The sequence below is a fragment of the Malus domestica genome, chromosome 10, assembly GCF_042453785.1.
Source record: "Malus domestica chromosome 10, GDT2T_hap1".
NCBI classification, from domain to species: domain Eukaryota; kingdom Viridiplantae; phylum Streptophyta; class Magnoliopsida; order Rosales; family Rosaceae; genus Malus; species Malus domestica.
The window spans coordinates 36,263,934-36,283,713 of record NC_091670.1 but is presented as its reverse complement, the minus strand read 5'-3'; the positions used below and the strand labels follow the sequence as shown (position 1 = coordinate 36,283,713).

The following is a 19,780-nucleotide window of genomic DNA, read 5'->3' as shown; positions in this document are numbered from 1 at the left end:
AAGTGTTGATAAACGTGCTTATTTTTATCTGTGATATATTATTTAGTTTACAAATTTAGTCATCAAATTTAGTCTCCCCTCTTCTAAATTATTGTAATAGATTCGAATCCCCCTCCCTTTAATAATAATAAACTAAAAAAAAGAATTTTTTGCATAACTTAGAGCATCTCTAAAGGAGATTCAAATTGTCCAAACTAGCAATAACGGTAACAAAAGACAGCATTAACGTTTTCCAACCGATGAGCCAAATCTGATGTGGCATGACATGGATTGACATCTCTCCCTCTTCCTGCCAATTTTTTTTAATTAATTGTTAAATGCTTTTTATTAATTTTTTATTGGTTTAAAGCATTATCCTTTTGTTTCTTTTCATTCCCAATACAAAGAAAATACATATGAATTATTATTTTATGTTTAAATTTGACATATCGGTTGGAGAGTAAAAGTTTAAAAGATGCCAAAGTACCACATAAGCCTTCAAATTTTAATTTTAGGTTTAAAATTTGACATCTCCTTTGAAGATGTTCTTAGTGGTTAGAGTGTTAGGCTTCCACCTATATATACCGGGTTCAAAACTCTGTATGCAGTGAAATAAAGTAAATAAGACACAATATGTTCTTTCATTATTTGAAATAATAGGAGTATAAAGATAACTCTTACTGTTTTCTCTCTTCTCTCTAGCCTTATATTCTTTCATTATTTGAAATAATAGGAGTATAAAGATAACTCTTTTCTCTCTTCTCTCTAGCCTGACTTATTGTTATTTTCTTCTGCATCTCTCTTCTTTATGTTCTCTCTTCCTTTCCTCTTTTCTTGCTTTTCTTAGGTATGTTTCTCACTTTGTTGTTAGTGGCCTTGGCCTTCATTATATAGGCAAATGATGAACAAGTAATGACATCATTGCTTACACAGGCATGATATCATTACTTGCACATACATGATGTCAACCATTTAAACTAAACAACGTACATCCATATTTAAAACATAAGTGAATTTATGGTTGATTATTTTCTTTCCTTTCTTTCGAAATGAGTTGTTGAAATTGTTTTGTCAAGCCTGCATATATAGTATGTGCTTTTTTTTTTTTAGTAAAAACTTAAGAAATAAAAGATAGATGGCGAAGCAAAAACTTATCGACGTTTTATTGGTTTCTAGGAAAATGAAATTGTACATATTGTTTTCTTGTTTTCCTAGAAATCAATAAAAGGTTGACAAGTTCGTTTTTTCTAGGATCTAGCTTTTCCTTCTTGTTTTTAATCTTAAAACACAGACTTACACAGCCCTCACAAAAAGAATTTCAATAAGTCCTTTACAAAGAAGAAAAAATATCAATTATAAATTATTATACTATTTGGAACAAACCAAAAACCCATGATTAACATGAACTGATGGGATTTGCAACAAACATAACATGAATTAATAGGAAAATTTTGACCTGCACTAAATTAATGTTTATCTAATAATATAAAACTTGCAAGGAACACGGTCGCATCATCTGAACGCGAGATTCTCCCAAATTAATAAGTAAATCTCAAATTAATAAGTAAAAGCATGCTTATCCTTCGTGGTTTCATCCGAATTGTTCATTTTATAGGTCCTTTATAGATCATTGTTACGAAAATTAGTCTAAATCGGAAGTCATTTAGATTGTTATCGTGAACATTTCATTGTGTTCTCAACAATACTATGTTTGTCTATTCTTTTCTCACGTTTTTTTTAATTAAACAATAATGTCAAATTCACTCCAGCATTGTTATCATGGAAAGACATTGTTATATTAATAAAATAGAAATTAAAAGCACAATAAATTAGGGAGGACAAGAAACCTAACCATAACACATAGTAAAAAGTCCTTAGAAATAACAATTAATAAACGAAAATGGTAGAGCTAGAAAGAATGACTCAGACTCAAACCAATAAGGAAAACTCAAAACTAGAGCATGAGATAATCATAAAACAACTCCACCATCTCCAACCCTTGGCCTAAAACTTAAAATTTTTAGCCCATAAAATTTAGGTTTTAACCTAGAAACAGTTTTTCTACTCCAACCCTTATGGCCTAAAATTATAGCCCCAGATTATTAAAGAATAAATTTAGGCTAATTTTTTTTCTTAAAGTAACTTTTTTTAAAGAAAAAAATTATGTAGAAAAAATTATGTAGACTATCCTAATTTAATTTTATGAACATTTTAACCTAAAAAATATTTAGATTCTGACAAATACTGAAAAATCACTAACCGACACCATGAAACTCATTAAACACTATGAAAAAAATATGAAACACATAAAATATTTTTTTTAATTACTTTAGCCGTTAGATTTAAATTTGGACCGTTAAATTTCATCAAATTAGATATTAACCGTTGGATTCAATAAATTTATAAATATAAAACTATATAAAATATACATATATGGTGGGTCTACCCCACTAATCCTGGGCTAAATCTGGCTTTGTTTTAGGTTTTAGGTTTTAGGTCCAATTTTAAGCTTGGGTTGGGTTAGATTTGGGGGGAAAATAGAAGGAAAAAAAAAATATAGGTCAGGATTGGAGATGGTCTAAGAGAAGCAGAAGTTCAAAAGCTTCGAAAGATCATAAACAAAAGCTGCCATTGCACATGAAGGACAAGAATACCTACACCAAAGTTGTCTAAATAATTAGCCACCTGATTACCCTTGCCATATATGAGAAACTTGAATTCCCATGAGAGAGAAAATTGTGCAGTAGTTAGACCAATCAATAGATAAAGGCCAAGGTACTTGAATATATCTATTGAAAATAAAAGGGTTTTTATCACAAATGGTCCGTAAAATTGACCCACACCATCAAGATGGTCCCTGAAATTGAAAATTAATCAATGTAGTCCCTGAAATTGGGTGTCGCAAATCAATGAAGTCCTTCCGTCATAACTCCGTTAAAAAATTATGTTATGTGCTGATGTGGCAAGTGACATGGCACACTTTATATTAAAAAACTAATAAAATATTATTAAAAACTAAAAAAAATCATTTAATATTTTTTAAATGTTAAAATGATAATCAATTATTTAAAAAAAAACCCATGTTTGTCAAACCCCCCCGTCCCCTTCTCCCCTACCACCTGCAACCTGAAGAAGAAGAAGAAGAAGAGAGAGGAAAAAAAAAAATACAACCCCTTCTTCCCCACCCTCTGCAACCCGAAGAAGAAGGAAAAAAAAACCCTTCTCCCCCACCCCCTACAACCCGACGAAGAAGAAGAAGAAGAAGAAGAAGAGAGAAAAAAAAAAACCCTTCTCCCCCACCCCCTGCAACCCGAAGAAGAAAAAAAAAATATATATATTAAATGATTTTTTTTAGTTTTTAATAATATGTTTTTAGTTTTTTAATATAAAATGTGCCACGTCATTTGCCATATCAGCACATAACATAATTTTTAACGGAATTATGACGAAAGGACTATATTGATTTGCGACACCCAATTTCAGGGACTACATTGATTGATTTTCAATTTCAGGAACCATCTTGATGGGGTGGGTCAATTTCAATGACTATTTATGATAAAAACCCAAAATAAAATGTAATCCCAAAGCAGAATCACACTCAATTCAAAGGTTTGAACGAATTTTCGTAAGAATGATCAATGAATGAGGATCTTGAAAATAAATGGTTTGGATCATTATACAAAATTGCAAAATGAGACCAAACATGTTGTGGTATTAAGTATATAGCGGAAGCACATCCACTCTAGCCAATGTGGTTGTACTGATTGTTTGTGATGAAAAATAACACAATTTCACTATGGCTAGAATGTTAAACAATGTTGAGTTGATTATTTCAAGCAGTGAATTATCATCCATCATCATATGAAATTAACATCTGGATCTACATGTTGCCATACTCACTAGCTGTACCAGTACTAGGACCACAATCAGCTCTAATAGACACATGATAAGCATTTGAGTTAGGTGTCCCAAGTAAGTACTCAGTCTATTCTGAATAAAATTCAGCTTTTCCCCATGCATGCTTTTCTGTAATTCTCATTTCTTACAGTTCCATGGCAACTTCTTTCATTGTTGGCCTGTGATAAGATTTTTACTGTTTATGCAAATAGGGTCAAAATCACATGAAATGCTTGCAAGAATACAAGGATGTTGTAGTATAGATGCTCATGCAAGGTCGTTCTCTTCAAGGACTATTTGGATAATTTATGTAGAAACAATTCCTAATTAACTACTTAAAACTAAAAATTGAGAAAGGTGATTTTGAATTTAGGTAAAATTAAAATGAATTTTAATTAAAAAATAATAATAAATTTGCCCACAACTAATATGATAAAAAGAAAATAGTTTTAAATACCAATTTATAAAAGCACTAGGTTTCACCATCACCTAGCAATCTTATGAATTCTTACCAATTACTTATGATCCACACATGCTACTTTGAAGGTTAGGTTTTTCTAATTTATATTCTACTTGGAACCTCCAACATAGAATGTATATCTAATATGCAACCCGTCCGGACGTTCTGATCAAATATGAACATGAAAAACTCATTATGCTCTATGAAAACGCTTTAAAAAATCATACAACCCTTAAGACGTGGTGTTCATCTTAAGTGAAATTACAATTATTAATCACAAGAAGCCAACATCAATTTTAGGGAACCTTCCAACCAAAATTGCATCAAATTACTTGTCTAAATATCCTAATGGTAGCCAATCATCAAGACAATTAGATTTTTATTCACGGTGATTAATAATTCAAAGTATGCATGCAATCAATCATAAGCAATTAAATAAAAATTACATATTCATGCTAAGGCTCAAGGCTTCACCCTAACAAAACGGATTAGTTATGTATACTCATAATTAAAATCATAGAAAATATTATTATGAAGAAAATGATTGAAAACACCTTAAGGTAGAAAAACTTCAATAACCCTAGTAATTCTCTCTGTCTCCAAAGTTTCATAAAAGCAAGCGTCTCTAAAACTAAGAACGGCAAAGCAATATATGTTGCTAAGCACAAACCCTAAAATGTAATCTTTTGTTCCAACTAGGAAACCAAATAATAAATAAAATATCTTAGAAAATACAGTCCTAATTAAACTAGGAGAATCTGCCAAGTATTTGTCCAGCCACGTTTTAGCCTCAGATATCCTCCAAATCCAGCCCATAATAGCTTATTTTGAAGATCGGGACGTTTTGAACACATCTCCAGAAGGCCACGAACTCATCAGAGGTCATCTTGGGCTCCAAAAATGCAATTCAAGCCCAAAACGTCACTATTCCAGCAGTGCGCACTGCTCCTTTATTTTATTGCCAAAAAAAATCACCACTAGGTAGAAAAATCTGATATTTTGATACGATCAAGCTAAGTGACTCACGAATGTCCTCTAATTGAAATTACTCCAAAATTCATCCGTTTGATCACATTTTGCTTCAGAGAAAATCGAAAGTCCTATATTGAAAATACAATTCAAAGTATCAAAATTTTTCTAAAATATTAACCAAAATACACTAAGAACAGGGTTAAATAAATAATATAAAATCTCCTCATCAAAATACCCCCAAACTTAGTTTTTTGCTTGTCCTCAATCAAAACAAATCTAAAAAAACAAAAATAAAATCTAACGAACTAAAATCTTAAATAAAACCTAGCTAAAACAAAATTTCCACTTTCAAGTTGCAATCCATAGAAAATGTTAAAAATTAGAACATCTGTTCAAAACTTCCAACCAATCCCACCACAAAGTTTAAGCCATTTAGAATCAATTAGAAAATAATTCACAAACTTCCTTAGGTGTAAAGTGATCCATCATAGTTAAGGAGACTCAACCAAACTCTTACATCTCATCCCTTTTATTTCATTCACACACTTATATAATCATTATTTTTTTCTTTTCTTTTTTTTTTCTTCTCTCTTTTTATTTTTTATTTTTTTTAGTAACAGTAGTGGTCGTGCAATGTTGGTTCTCTTAAGCTTTCGATCTAACCCATGTAGCGAGCTTTAGGTCAATGACTCTCAAACCACTAGGGCTTTAGGGCACTAGGTGTAGAACACCCCTAAGGACTTATTAACCAAAGCTGAAAAGGCCACAAAACCAACTAACCATGTTGCCCCATGCCAAAACTCTAATGTTTGACGCGAGGATCAGTGCTGATTAGGCAAGACTGACTCGGTTACTAGGCAAAGCCTCGGGTGAAACAATTACTACTTTATAACACATACTAACTTTATTTTATATATAACGAAAATAGAAAATGCACTTAGACAAAAAGTATGTTTCAATCTCACTCCCCACAAATCTTGTTGGTGTGATGTGCAAAGTTTTCAAAGTACAATTCATAAATTAGTGTCTAAGCAACGATAAATAGAAAAGACTCTATTGTGGGATTAATTTTCACCATGTCCATTTGTTCTAACGTTTAAAATAATCTATAAATATTAACTTAAAAACAAAAATTTTTAACTGACACAAAATTAAAATTCTAAAATTTTACTTCCCCACCTCCAAACTTATTTCACACTTTATCCTCAAGGTGTGAAAAAATAAAAACATAAAGAAGGAATGAAGAAAAATGACCGACAAAAACAACTAACAAATCGAAAGAAACAACTAGTAGACAAAAGAAAAAAAAAACCATGAATAAATAACAAAAACAAGAAGAAAAAGGAACAATGATACCTAGGCTGGAAGTAGGAACTTGCTACTTGATAATTGGATAGCCAAACAAAAAGCCATGGAGAGCCCACGTAAGCAAATAATGCACCAGCCCATTTCGTTAAAAACCGAGCTAGTGCACATGCATTTGCTAGGAAAGCTGACCACACGGACAGACACGGACCCACCCGTGAACCACTCACGTGCTGAAGAACCCTAATGTCCGCCATTGCCATATCTTGAACCCAGAACCAAACGGCTACCTTCTTTCATTTTCAAAACAGTCTTCTCGGACAGACACGGGAAGCACACTAGGAAGACACGTGTCACACATCCTTGTGGTTAACTCCTTAGGATTCCCATAACACATGTGCCCCATCCACCCATTTTCATTTCTGATTGTTTTGTTAGAAACCCTAGGCCTCTATAATCTGATTTTCGGACTTCTCCTTCAAGCTTTCAGCCACTCGCTCTCTAGAAAATCCGAAATGATTCTCCATTATTGCAAACCTTCCATCTCACAGCAGCTTCGTCATCCGTTCTGCAACCAACAATCCAGCAACATACACCCCCCGTGTATCTCCTGTTGAATCCCACATCGATCATTTATAAAAAAAAAATAATAGTTTAAATATCATAGCCTTACTAGAACTATCATCGAAACATTTTGTAATAAAATCTTACACCTAACATATTATGCAGGTGGTAATTACCAAGTTGGAGACAATTTCGGTGTTGTTGAAAATGGACCGTATGATCCTGATCTTATTTTAATTAACACCGAGGTCGTTTATGATAAAATCTCACACCTGATGGATTGTGCAAGTGGTAATTACTAAGTTGTGGACAATATCAGTGTTGTTGGAAGTGAGATGTATGACCCGTCTCTCTAATAATTCTACATCCTATCAGAGTTAGGAAGCGGGCCAGTATTGTACTACCACGTAATGGGTGGGTACCTTGGCCCTGCATGTAAGGTGCCGATGTATGGATCTTCCACATATGATCCACTAATATGGATCTCCCATATGTGACCCACTTATTGGGTTCCACGTGAGGGCGCGTGTTGAATCTCACATCGACCATACAAAAAGAAAAGTAATAGTTTAAATATCCTAACCCACCAAGTTGAGGACAATATCGATGTTGTTGGAAGTGGGCGTATGACCTGTCTCTAATAATTCTACATCTCTAACCCATCCATGGTGAAGCGAGCTGAAGGGCTAAGATGCATGAAGGTAAATCCCTCTTCCATTGGTGGTTTTTTTTATTTTTCGTTTCAGATTTATGTATTGGAGTGTAATGTATACATGCATGTGTTTTTATCACCATGAGGTCCCCCAAACTTTGCAAATCTGAGAAAAAGGACAGGACAAACCACCATGAGTCGCCAGATCCGAGGGCACAGAGGTCATCTAGCGTTCCCAATCTTGCAATCGCAGCCGATCTCACCTCAGGTACATAAAAATGGACCTCCATTTCGTTTAATCTTCTAATGTATAACATAATCTGCTCTAGTTCACAATGCATGTAGTTGATCCGTTGATCTTCGTACTACACACCCCACGGAGTTAAAACAAACTCAAAGTGCAAAGTTGGTTTCGTAGGGAAAAAAATTGCATCTTGGTGGTCTGCACATATCTCAGCACGGAACAAAAGAAAAGATGTCTTCTCGGAGATCACAAATCCGAACAAACAGCAGGTATAAAACCCTTGTAAATTCAAGCATATGGACTGACTGCGAAACATAGCTATCTGCATATTCTATCTGCACATGTCTAAGCATTGTTTCTAATTTTTGTGTAGGACACGAGAATCCAATGTATAGCCGAGAGAAGGGAACGCTCTAAGCCCCGGTCCAGTGGTCCCCAAAAAGGCAAAAGGAACTCCAACGTCTCGGCCTCTGCAAACTCAGGAAGGTAAAAATTTCGTTCTTCTGCTTTCGCTCAGCTCTACATTTCATTTAGCATGATTCCAGTGTACAATGCTCTTTATTTTCCATGTATGCAACCTGCAATTAACCAATGTTTGTGAAAATTAAAAACAAAGCTAAAATCAACTAGGTAAATAAAGAAACAACATTTTTGGATTTTTTATATTTTATATATATATTTTTAACACCTAGGTATGTAAATGCATCTAGAAATTTAAACTAATAATAAAATGGAAAATCAAATGAAACATAAAGTAAAGAGTTTAAGTCGATGACTCGCTTTCACCGAACTTCCCTATGAAGGGTTTAAGTCGATGTTTGGTAACCTTAAATGTGAAACCCTTGCCCTCAGCCTTGATGTCCACATTACCATTCTGAAAAACTTTAGTAACCGGAAAAGGGCTTTTCCACTGAGACTCCTGTTTTCCTGGAAACGACTTTAACTCGGTGTATAATTTGTATGAGAGCGGAGGAGTGTAAGTATGCTAGTGCTCCAGCAGTTTTAGCTGCTGTCTTGAGTTGTAATTCCAATGAAAATGATGATCCTTTCCTCTTTTTGCCATGAATGTGCTCAAAGAGAGTGCCGTGAGTGACAAACTTGTAAACTAGTAGAGGAATTTCTGACTCTAAACAACAACCCAATAACCTCACCACATTTCTATGGTTGATTTGAGAGAGAACAATCAACTCATTGACAAACTGCTCATTTTGGGTTGGGACACCAATTTTAGACTTTTTTTTATGGCAATCACTTTATTGTTATGTGCTGCTAATATTCCTTTGTAAACTATTCCATAGCCTCCTTCACCAAGGATTCTACTTTCATGGTAATTTGTTTATTGCCTTGTCAAGTTCTTCTGCCATGAAATTTTTTGTTGTCTTCACAGAGCCTCCTTGACTAGCGATTTGTTGTTGTAACAATAAGCCACCATTTTCTTTAAAGTATTTTCTTTGAGTTTGGTGAACTTTCTTCTCTGCATTCCCCATATATCCACAAAAATCCACATAGTAAAACAAAGAAGCCTACACTGGGACATGCAAAGATGACTCCATATGTTATTGACACATATGTAAGTATTCTTTGTGCAAGACAGACTCTCCATATGTTATTGACGCATATATAAATATTTTGTTTCATTTCACCATCAAAGCAGTTGCGACGCTAATTATTGTGTCGCAAAGCCATCGTAAAATAACTTTGCGATGCTTGCAATGCTTCGCAATAAGTTGTGAAAACTTTTGTGACACGAGTTTGTTGCGACGAGATCACAAGCATCGCATGAGCATCTTTAAAAGGCATAAACGATGATTTCATGATTTTACATGACGAGTTTTTAGAGTGGTAATTAACAAGTTTTTTTGTAGTGGTATGTTATTGTCGATGTTAATTTTGATATCAAGCAAAAAATAAAGTGGACATATCAATTTCGATTGGTACATCTGTAGATATCGAAATTTCGGTAAATAAATGTTGACCGATAAATCAAAGTTTCAACGCTCATGTATTACATAAATCTTACACGTAGCGTGCGACTCAACGAAAATTGAAATGAGTTGGAAAAGTCATCAAATAGGACACGTGTCAACACCTGGCAGAAACAACTTATTTCATCTGGGATATTATATTCAAAATTAGGCCTTGAAAAATTCTATAAATACAAGCCCATTTCATTCATTTTAGAGGAAAATTCATATTACACCTTGAAGCTCTGAAGCTCTGAAACTCCGAAGCTCTCAAGCATCCAGGTTCCCGAAGGATCAAGAAAGCCCTTTTCGTTCTTCATCAAATCCTCCTTCAAGATCAAGCCCAGACAGCCCTTGAAAAAAGTGTTCTTCGTTCTTCGTTCATCATTCTTCCAAGATCAAGCCCCGACGGCCCCTTGGATCAACAAACTTCCAATTCAAGATCAAGCCCCGACGGCCTTTAAAGAAAGCACCATCGTTCATCATCCGTTCATCCAAGACCAAGCCCCAACGGCCCTTTGGATCAACAACGTCGACAAATCCACACATCCAACCGTTCTTCAAGATTAAACCCAAAAGCCCTTGAAGATCCGTTCATCACTGTTCTTCAAGATCAAGCCCAAAAGCCCTTGAAGACCCGTTCATCACCGTTATTCAAGATCAAGCCTTAACGGCCCTTGAAGAAACACTCATCCTTAACATCAAAGCCCCAACGGCTCATTGAAGATCCGCTCAAATCCACCTTCAAAGATCAAGCTCACGGCCCCCTTGAAGAAACTTCCAACAGTTCATCCAAGATCAAGCCTCGACGACCCTTGGATCAACGAAACATCCACAAATCAACACCTTACGGAAATCAAATCAGAGGATCAAAATAGAGAGAGATTGTAACCCAAAATCATCAAATACAAATATTTGTTTGTGCACGTTGTTCTTGTCTCTTTCGTTTTCGGAATTTTCCGTGTTCACAAATTGGCACGCCCAGTGGGACAATCTCTACCTCTCATCTCTTTCTCCGTTCAAGAAATTCGAGCACACTTCCAAAATCAATGGCATCAAGGAAGGCTCAAACTGTTCCCGCAACTGGCGCAAAGAACAAGAGCGTCCTCGTCGCAAGTGGTGTCACTTTAGGCATCATGACTCGAAGCAAGGCAAGAGCTACTTCTGCCGCCTCTTTCACCTCTGCATCAACTCTGCCAAAGGAAGAAGAGCACCCAAGGCACGAGCCTTTGATCACCTTAGCCTCACCAAGGGCACCAAGGGGCGAAAGTCCAAGGAAATACTCCGAATCCATGCTCTCCGATACCGATTCGAGCGGCAGTTCAGCCATGCAAGTCATGACCATTGGAGCAACTTCAATCGATGAGCAGCTGGCTCAAATGAATGAAGCAATCGCAAGGCTAACCCGAACTGTGGAAGAAAAAGACTTGCAAATCGCTGCACTCGTCAGCCGGCTGGAGCCACAGGACGACGAGAACCCCAACCCGGAGAATGATCCACTAAAGAGAAGAGATGACGAAGAAGATGAGCCTCAGGTGGAGAAAAACGATGTGAATCCGGAGCCAGACCAAGCAGCGGCACTCATGAGATCTCTTTCTATCCAGCAGCTGCAGAAGATGATCACCAACACCATCAAGGCATAGTACGAATGGAGCTCAAATACCTACGGGCTGTACTCAAAGCCTTATTCAAAGAAGATTGATGCCCTAAAGATGCCGAGGGGATATCAACCACCAAAGTTCATGCAGTTTGATGGAAAAGGAAACCCAAAGCAGCACGTTGCACATTTCGTCGAAACTTGCAACAATGCAGGGACGGAGGGAGACTACCTCGCCAAGCAGTTTATGCGCTCGTTGAAAGGAAACACCTTTGAGTGGTACACAGACCTAGAGCCCGAGTCCATCGACAGCTGGGAGTAATTGGAGCAGGAATTCCTCAACCGCTTCTACAGCACTCGCCGCACTGTGAGCATGCTAGAGCTAACGAGCACAAAGCAATGGAAAGATGAGTCGGTCATTGACTACATCAACAGATGGCGCACTCTAAGCCTCGACTGCAAAGACAGGCTCTCGGAGACCTCTTCAATCGAGATGTGCGTCCAAGGTATGCAATGGGGTTTGCAATACATCCTTCAAGGCATTAAACCACGGACCTTCGAAGAGCTAGCCACCCGCGCCCATGACATGGAGTTGAGCATCGCCCATCATGGGAAGAAAGAACCGATCGTCGACTATAAGAACGACAAAGTTCTTGGGCCAAAGTTGGAGAAGACTGCGTGGAAATCCACCAAGGAAGCAATGACAGTCAACACAGCTCCCGTCAAAATCCCTACACGAGGCAAGGCGATTCAAGCCGAAGGCTTTCGTGATCAAGAGATGCGTAGACACACTTTAAAGGAGCTTGAGGAGAAAACTTATCCATTCCCCGACTCTGATGTGGTTGCCATGTTAGAAGACTTGCTGGAAAAGAAGGTGATTAGTTTGCCTGAGTGCAAACGGCCAGAAGAGATGAATCGCACCGACAGTCCAAGGTACTGTAAATTCCACCGCTTCATCAGTCAACCGACATAAAAGTGCTTCGTGCTGAAAGATCTCATCATGAAGCTGGCTCAGAAAGGAATCATCGAGCTAGATCTTGACGATGTGGTGAAGTCAAACTATACCACATTCACTTCTGGCTCTTCCGACTCAAAGTTTTCACCTCAACCGCTGGGGGCATCCTCCAAGACAAGCAAAGTTGAAGGATGGACTCAAGTCACTCCTAAGAAATTGCACAAGAAGCATACGCCTCCTCCACAAGTCCGCCAATTGGAAAGGGGGCAAAACAGCTCTTGTCAACCTTCAAAGCAACGTGAACGTGTTGAAGATGATGAAATTGCGACACAAAAATCGTCCGTTGCCATCACGATGTGCGACTTCTTGCCCGAAGACTTCTTCAATCACACGGTCAAAGCTCCTTGCTATGAAAATTGTGAGGAACGCCTCTCCCAGATTGCTTGACAAAATTCACAAATTCTCCTCGCCCGCACGAGTCTAAACTGCATGGCACAAAGCTCCTGGTCTGCACAAGCATAAAAGGCAACACCAATGCTCCTTGTTCGCACGAGCCTAAACTGCACGAAGCAATGCTCCTTGTCCGCACGAGCCTAAACTGTAGGACACGAGGCTCCTCGCCTGCACGAGCCTAAACTACATGGCACAATGCTCCTGGTCTGCACGAGCATAAAAGGCAACACCAACGCTCCTGGTCTGCACGAGCATAAAAGGCGACACCAACCCAAAGCTCCTGGCTTACACGAGTTGAAACTGAAAACGGCACCAAAGAAAAAAAAAAAAAAAAGTCCAAATAAAAAAAAAAGTATTTGAACTACGTTTTGACTTGATCTCTTTCTTTGGAAGGGTACGTAGGCAGCTTGAATATTCAATTTCAAGTTCAGTCACATCAAAATAAAAAAAAATGTTTTATTAAATAGAGTCAATTTTATTAAAAAAAAGAAAAAAAGAAAAAATACAATTTCTTCAAAAGAAAAAAAGGAAATAAGGAAAAGGAAACATATATATATATGTATGTCTCGGTCCAGCACCAACAATGGTCCAGACAGATCCCATGGCCCATCCTCATTCAACTCCTAAACCCAAGACATATGGGCCCATCAACTTCCTCGCCCACTTGGCTCCTTCTTTCCCTCATGTCTTCAGCCTGATCTACATAGTCACCGACTCATCCGATTCCAACCCAGCAAACCCAACTCCGAGCATGCTCCGCCACGCCGTCATCCAAAACGAACCCCTTTGGATCATCTTCTCGGCCGACATGACCATTAAGCTCAAATACGAGCTCATTGTCAACAGCTTCAAGACCATCGACGGCCGCGGCGTCAACGTCCACGTGCACCACTGCAAGCCCGCCGGCAACCAACATCGCCTCCAGCCCCACCCACGTTGGCTGGCGCGGCAAATCGGACGGCGACGACATCTCCCTCTTCGGCGCTCGCAAAATCTGGATCGACCACTGCTCCCTCTCGTTCTGCGCCGACGGACTGATCGACGCCATCATGGGTTCACTGGAATCACGATTTCCAACAACTACTTCGCCCACCACGACGAGGTGATGCCAGTGGGCACTCTGACATTCCGGAGGAGGCAATACTGATCAGTGTTGAGCAGTTCTTGGAACCTCTCGAACCCTGCTACAGATCACTCTGCTCTTGTGGTAACCGAGCAATTGCTGATGGGTCACTTCTTGATTTCTTAAGGCAAGGGTCCACCTTTGGACTTTCACTTGTGAAGCTCGATATTAGGCAAGAATCTGACAGGCATACTGATGTGATAGACGCCATCACCAAGCATCTGGAAATTGGTTCCTATCGTGAGTGGTCTGAAGAACGCCGTCAGGAGTGGCTTTTATCTGAATTATGTGGCAAGCGCCCACTGTTTGGTCTTGATCTTCCAAAAACGGAAGAAATCTCTGATGTTTTGGACACATTACATGTGATATAAGAACTTCCATCTGATAACTTTGGAGCATACATCATCTCAATGGCGACTGCTCCATCTGATGTGCTCGCAGTTGAGCTCCTGCAACGTAAATGCCACGTGAAGAAACCATTATAGAGTCGTTCCACTGTTTGAGAAGCTTGCAGATCTGGAGGCTGCTCCTGCTGCTTTGTCACGGCTTTTCTCGATTGATTGGTATAGAGAGCGGATCAACGGAACGCAAGAAGTCATGATTGGGTACTCAGATTCTGGTAAAGATGCAGGGCGTTTCTCTGCAGCCTGGCAGTTATACAAGGCACAGGAGGAGCTTATCAACGTTGCTAAGAAATTTGGTGTGAAGCTAACTATGTTCCATGGTCGTGGTGGCACTGTTGGAAGGGGAGGTGGTCCCACCCATCTTGCTATATTGTCTCAACCACCAGATACAATTCATGGTTCACTCCGTGTCACTGTCCAAGGTGAAGTCATTGAGCAGTCGTTTGGAGATGATCTCTTGTGTTTTAGAACACTCCAGCGTTTCACAGCTGCTACACTAGAGCATCGAATTTCTGACGAGTTTGCTTCTCAAACATTACTTGTGAATCTACTGTCTTTTGTTTCTCGGACAATAAACTCATATTGGGGAACTCAGCAATGGATTGATCTTGCACGCTTTACTGGACTGCAATCTCGGAAGAGTGAGTCATCCTCTCATCAAATGCCAGAAATGCCCGATTCTACTAACCAAATGCCAGCACTGGAAGATAAGATAGCTTCTGTAGCTGAAGCACCTGGAAAGGTTGAGACCCTGGAGGTTGGGTGAGCTGCGACACCACGTCCGACAGCTCACAGGAGCTCAAGTTTGGCGATACGGTCTTTGACTCCACCATGAACAGCAACGGCTTGGCGAGTCCCTTCATGGAGGTGGATTTCGAGGGTCTTGTGGCAACGCTTGGTGGTCTGGTGGGAAGCGCCCAGGTTGCAAATATGATCCCTTCCTTTGCGACGACAGGCAGTACAACGGCTGTGCAATGGCGGCAGTGCAAGGTAGCAAGAATGCAGTGGCGGAGCAATGGTTGTGTAATGGCAGTGGCAAACGTCAAACGGCGGAGAGCTTCAATAACCGCCGTCAAACGACTAGCCGGTCATGAAGCCTCGACTGCAGCATCTCCGTCGTCTTCATCATTTCCTACAAATTCCTCATCCCGTCACCCAAATTTATACAGAAAAATATATATATAAAAAAAAAAAGAGGTGGTGGTGCATCTGGCACCACGTGAAAAAAAAAAGGGAATGGTGGATCAAGCACCATGTGAAATCAGACGAAAAAAATAATAAAATAATAAAAAAAAAAGAGAAGGTGGATTCTTGGTGGCTAGCACCATGCAAAAAACAAAGGGAAAATGGGTTTTGGGATGGTGGATCACTCCACGCGAAAAAAAAAAAATATATATATATATATATATATGTATGCATATATATATGTATGTGTATATACATATATATATGTGTGTGTATAATATATATATATATATATATATACAGCAAAAAAAAAAAAAGCATTAAGAGAAATAAAGTCCGTTTTTATTTATTTTTTCTGAAAATTTTACATAAATTTGCATTATACATACTTAAAAAAAAAAAAAATCAAATCAAATTTACAAGAGGGGATCTTCAAGGACGATCAGGTGCCGCCTCACCACTCGACAGAGCTCCAGAAATGAGAGGCGCCGGAGGTTGACTGTTTGAAGCCACATCACTCGGCTGATCATTTGGAGCTTCATTACGCGGTACAGCCCCAGAAGACGAAGGCAAATGCTGCTGGAACAAACCCACAAACCTCTGATGATCAAGTAAAATCTGACCATCAGATTCCTGCATCTGGTTAATCTTCCTCTTCATGTTTGTCGCATAGCTATGTGCGAGCTTATGCAACTGTTTATTCTCCTGCTTGAGCCCTCTAATCTCCTGTTTGAGACTCATCACTTCAGCCGCCAATGATTCAACTTGACGGGTCCGAGCAAATAGGCGTTGGGCCATATTAGACACAGAACCTGCACACTGCACACTGAGAGCCAGAGAATCCTTAACAGCCAACTCATCAGACCGTTTGGAAAGTAGTCTGTTATCTCTGGGAGTGACAAGGTTCCGGGCCATCACCGCAGCGGTCATATCATTCTTCACCACTGAATCCCCAACGGTAAGAGGACCAGTAGGGGATATGAAGGATGGGCACCATATGTTGTCTGGAGAAGGTGGGACTGCCTCTTCACCAAGATTCAAGTCAAAACGACGGTCGAAGGGTCCAGACATTTTCAAAGTGTTGAAGAAAGAAGAGATCGGACAAATCAAGATCTTAGAAGTGCAAGAAGGGAGTTTTCACAAGCGAAAATTCAAATGTGCTTTGAAACGAACAACGTGCCTCTATAAAAAATCAGCACTCGATGGGATTTCAGAGATCGAAGAGGCGAGCTCAGAACTCGAAAAGGCCATTCAAAAATCGAAGAGGCAAGCTCAGAAATCGAAGAAGCATCTTGCTTTTCCAGACGCGTTGGCACCCGTCACACGCAAACTCAGCTTTGCGGAAATCACGGGTAATTTGTCGAAGCGCCGATCCCAGATATCGGAGAGGCGCCAGTCTTTTTCAGCCGCGTCACCACCTGTCATATGCACACTCAACTTTGCGCAAATCACGGGCAATTTGTCGAAGATTTTCAGTGAAAAAGAAAGCACGTGAAGTTTACTGTTCAATCACGCGTTAGTTGCCGACACGAGTGAAAGAATAGTACCTCTACAGGTATTAAGGGACCTCCTATAACTGTCCACCTTCACCTTCCATAGCAAGGCAGACATACAGAACCTTTCTTCATCTCCGAGAACCTCTCTTCATCTCCGAGAACCTTTCTTCATTTCTGAGAATGCCTTCCCAACGAGGCCTCTCGAGTTACTCAGTGTTTCTTATTTCTTGGGGTACCTCTGCAAACAAATGACACCAAAGCAAAAGTATCTCATATCACCAGGGTAGAAAGCAAGAGTATCTCATATCATGCTTTATCCCCGTCATTTCCTTTGTCCTTGTTCTTACCTACAAAGACAAGGATAAAGAAAACAATATGCCGGAACCTCCACTCAAACTCGGGTAAGGAACCGACTGCTTGGAACCCTTCCCTGATTGCCTACCTAGCACTGCTCTCGAGTACTCGTCTCCCACTGCTGCTATACTTCCAAAGAAGCTGCTACATCTGCCTGAAGAACAGATAAGGCAAGTGAAAATGATACCTTGCAACATGTGGAGACAACGTGCAGAAGAAACAAGCAGAGAAGAATGCAGCCTGCACAATCAACTCAGTAGAAGGAGTCTGAGCTGAAGAACTCGAGAAGATGCTACATTCTGCCAGAAGAATAGATAAGAGAAGGGAAAATGATACATTGAAGCATGTGGAGACAAGCACAACAAAGCACGTGCCGATTCATCCGCTACTTCTTCAAAAGCAAAAGTATCTCATATCATCATGTTTGCAATCACTCTGGGTGGAGGACTCGTTTTGACCCTCAAATTCTTGGGTCGACTCGCCAGGCGTTGCGGGCTGCACTTGCCAATTCACCACCCTTGAATCCAAACCTTAAAGATCAAGTCACCCAATGGAAGAAAAGCCCATCAATCTTGAAGATCATACCGCTGACCAAACTGCTCAGGTGTGAATTAGAAAGATTGAACAAAGCAACAAGTCGTCACCTTCACCTCGTGCATGCTTGCCATGTGTTCGAGTCAACCTTCAAGAATCAAGCCTCAACGGCCCTTGAAGAAGCTTCCAGCCAAATTCAAGATCAAGCCTCGACGGCCCTTGAGGAAATCACAAGTCCGATTCAAGATCAAATGTCTACCATCCTTGAATCAAAACCTAGTTCAAGAATAAGCTGTGGAAAATCAACAATTGGAGGAATCCAGAAAATCCTCCAACCCAGTTCAAGATCAAAGCTGTGGAAAGTCAACAAAGCGCAAAAAAACAAATACGTGCCGATTCATCCACTACCAAAGCCAAAGATCATCTACCACATGAAGCTCCTTGTGGTCCAATTTCAACCTTGAAGAAATTTCAAACAAAAGTTCAAGAACAAGCCTCAAACGGCCCTTGAAGAAATCTCAAACAAAGTCCAAGAACAAGCCTCAACGGCCCTTGAAGAAATCTCCAGCCCAATTCAAGATCAAGCCTCGATGGCCCTTGAATCGACATCTACATTAAGGGACTTCAAAACGCATCTCCTACACGTGACAAGCACATGTATATGACGCGCCTTGAAGTGGGGGCATTTGTAGACATCAAAATTTTGGTAAATAAATGTTGACCGATAAATCAAAGTTTCAACGCTCATGTATTACATAAATCTTACACGTAGCGTGCGACTCAACGAAAATTGAAATGAGTTGGAAAAGTCATCAAATAGGACACGTGTCAACACTTGGCAAAAACAACTTATTTCATCTGGGATATTATATTCAAAATTAGGCCTTGAAAAATTCTATAAATACAAGCCCATTTCATTCATTTTAGAGGAAAATTCATATTACACCTTGAAGCTCTGAAGCTCTGAAGCTCTGAAACTCCGAAGCTCTCAAGCATCCAGGTTCCCGAAGGATCAAGAAAGCCCTTTTCGTTCTTCATCAAATCCTCCTTCAAGATCAAGCCCCAATGGCCATTGAAGAAAGTGTTTTTCGTTCTTCGTTCTTCGTTCATCATTCTTCCAAGATCAAGCCCCGATGGCCCCTTGGATCAACAAACTTCCAATTCAAGATCAAGCCCCGACGACCCTTAAAGAAAGCACCATCGTTCATCATCCGTTCATCCAAGACCAAGCCCCAACGGCCCTTTGGATCAACAACGTCGACAAATCCACACATCCAACCGTTCTTCAAGATTAAGCCCAAAAGCCCTTGAAGATCCGTTCATCACTGTTCTTCAAGATCAAGCCCAAAAGCCCTTGAAGACCCGTTCATCACCGTTATTCAAGATCAAGCCTTAACGGCCCTTGAAGAAACACTCATCCTTAACATCAAAGCCCTAACGGCTCATTGAAGATCCGCTCAAATCCACATTCAAAGATCAAGCCCACGGCCCCCTTGAAGAAACTTCCAACAGTTCATCCAAGATCAAGCCTTGACGGCCCTTGGATCAACAAAACATCCACAAATCAACACCTTACGGAAATCAAATCAGAGGATCAAAATAGAGAGAGATTGTAACCCAAAATCATCAAATACAAATATTT

The 19,780-nt window shown here is 39.5% G+C and overlaps 1 protein-coding gene across 12 annotated transcripts in view; it reads left to right on the top strand.

The window, feature by feature from the left end:
- Positions 1-7,818: 7,818 nt before the first annotated feature.
- The window catches only part of LOC103402133 (coatomer subunit alpha-1-like), a 35,442-nt gene continuing 23,480 nt past the window's right edge, over positions 7,819-19,780 (top strand). For 5 of the 12 annotated variants that reach the window (XM_070807056.1, XM_070807054.1, XM_070807053.1 and 2 more), the window contains exons 1-2: positions 8,195-8,342; positions 8,447-8,559. Coding sequence is in view for 6 of the 12 variants with exons in the window: in XM_070807062.1 (XP_070663163.1) it covers positions 7,971-8,097; positions 8,248-8,342; positions 8,447-8,559 (335 nt within the window). In the remaining 6 variants the exon portion in view is untranslated. Of the gene's footprint in view, positions 8,098-8,194; positions 8,343-8,446; positions 8,560-19,780 lie in introns of those variants that run through there. The other 7 variants (XM_070807062.1, XM_070807061.1, XM_070807060.1 and 4 more) reach the window with 7 other exon arrangements.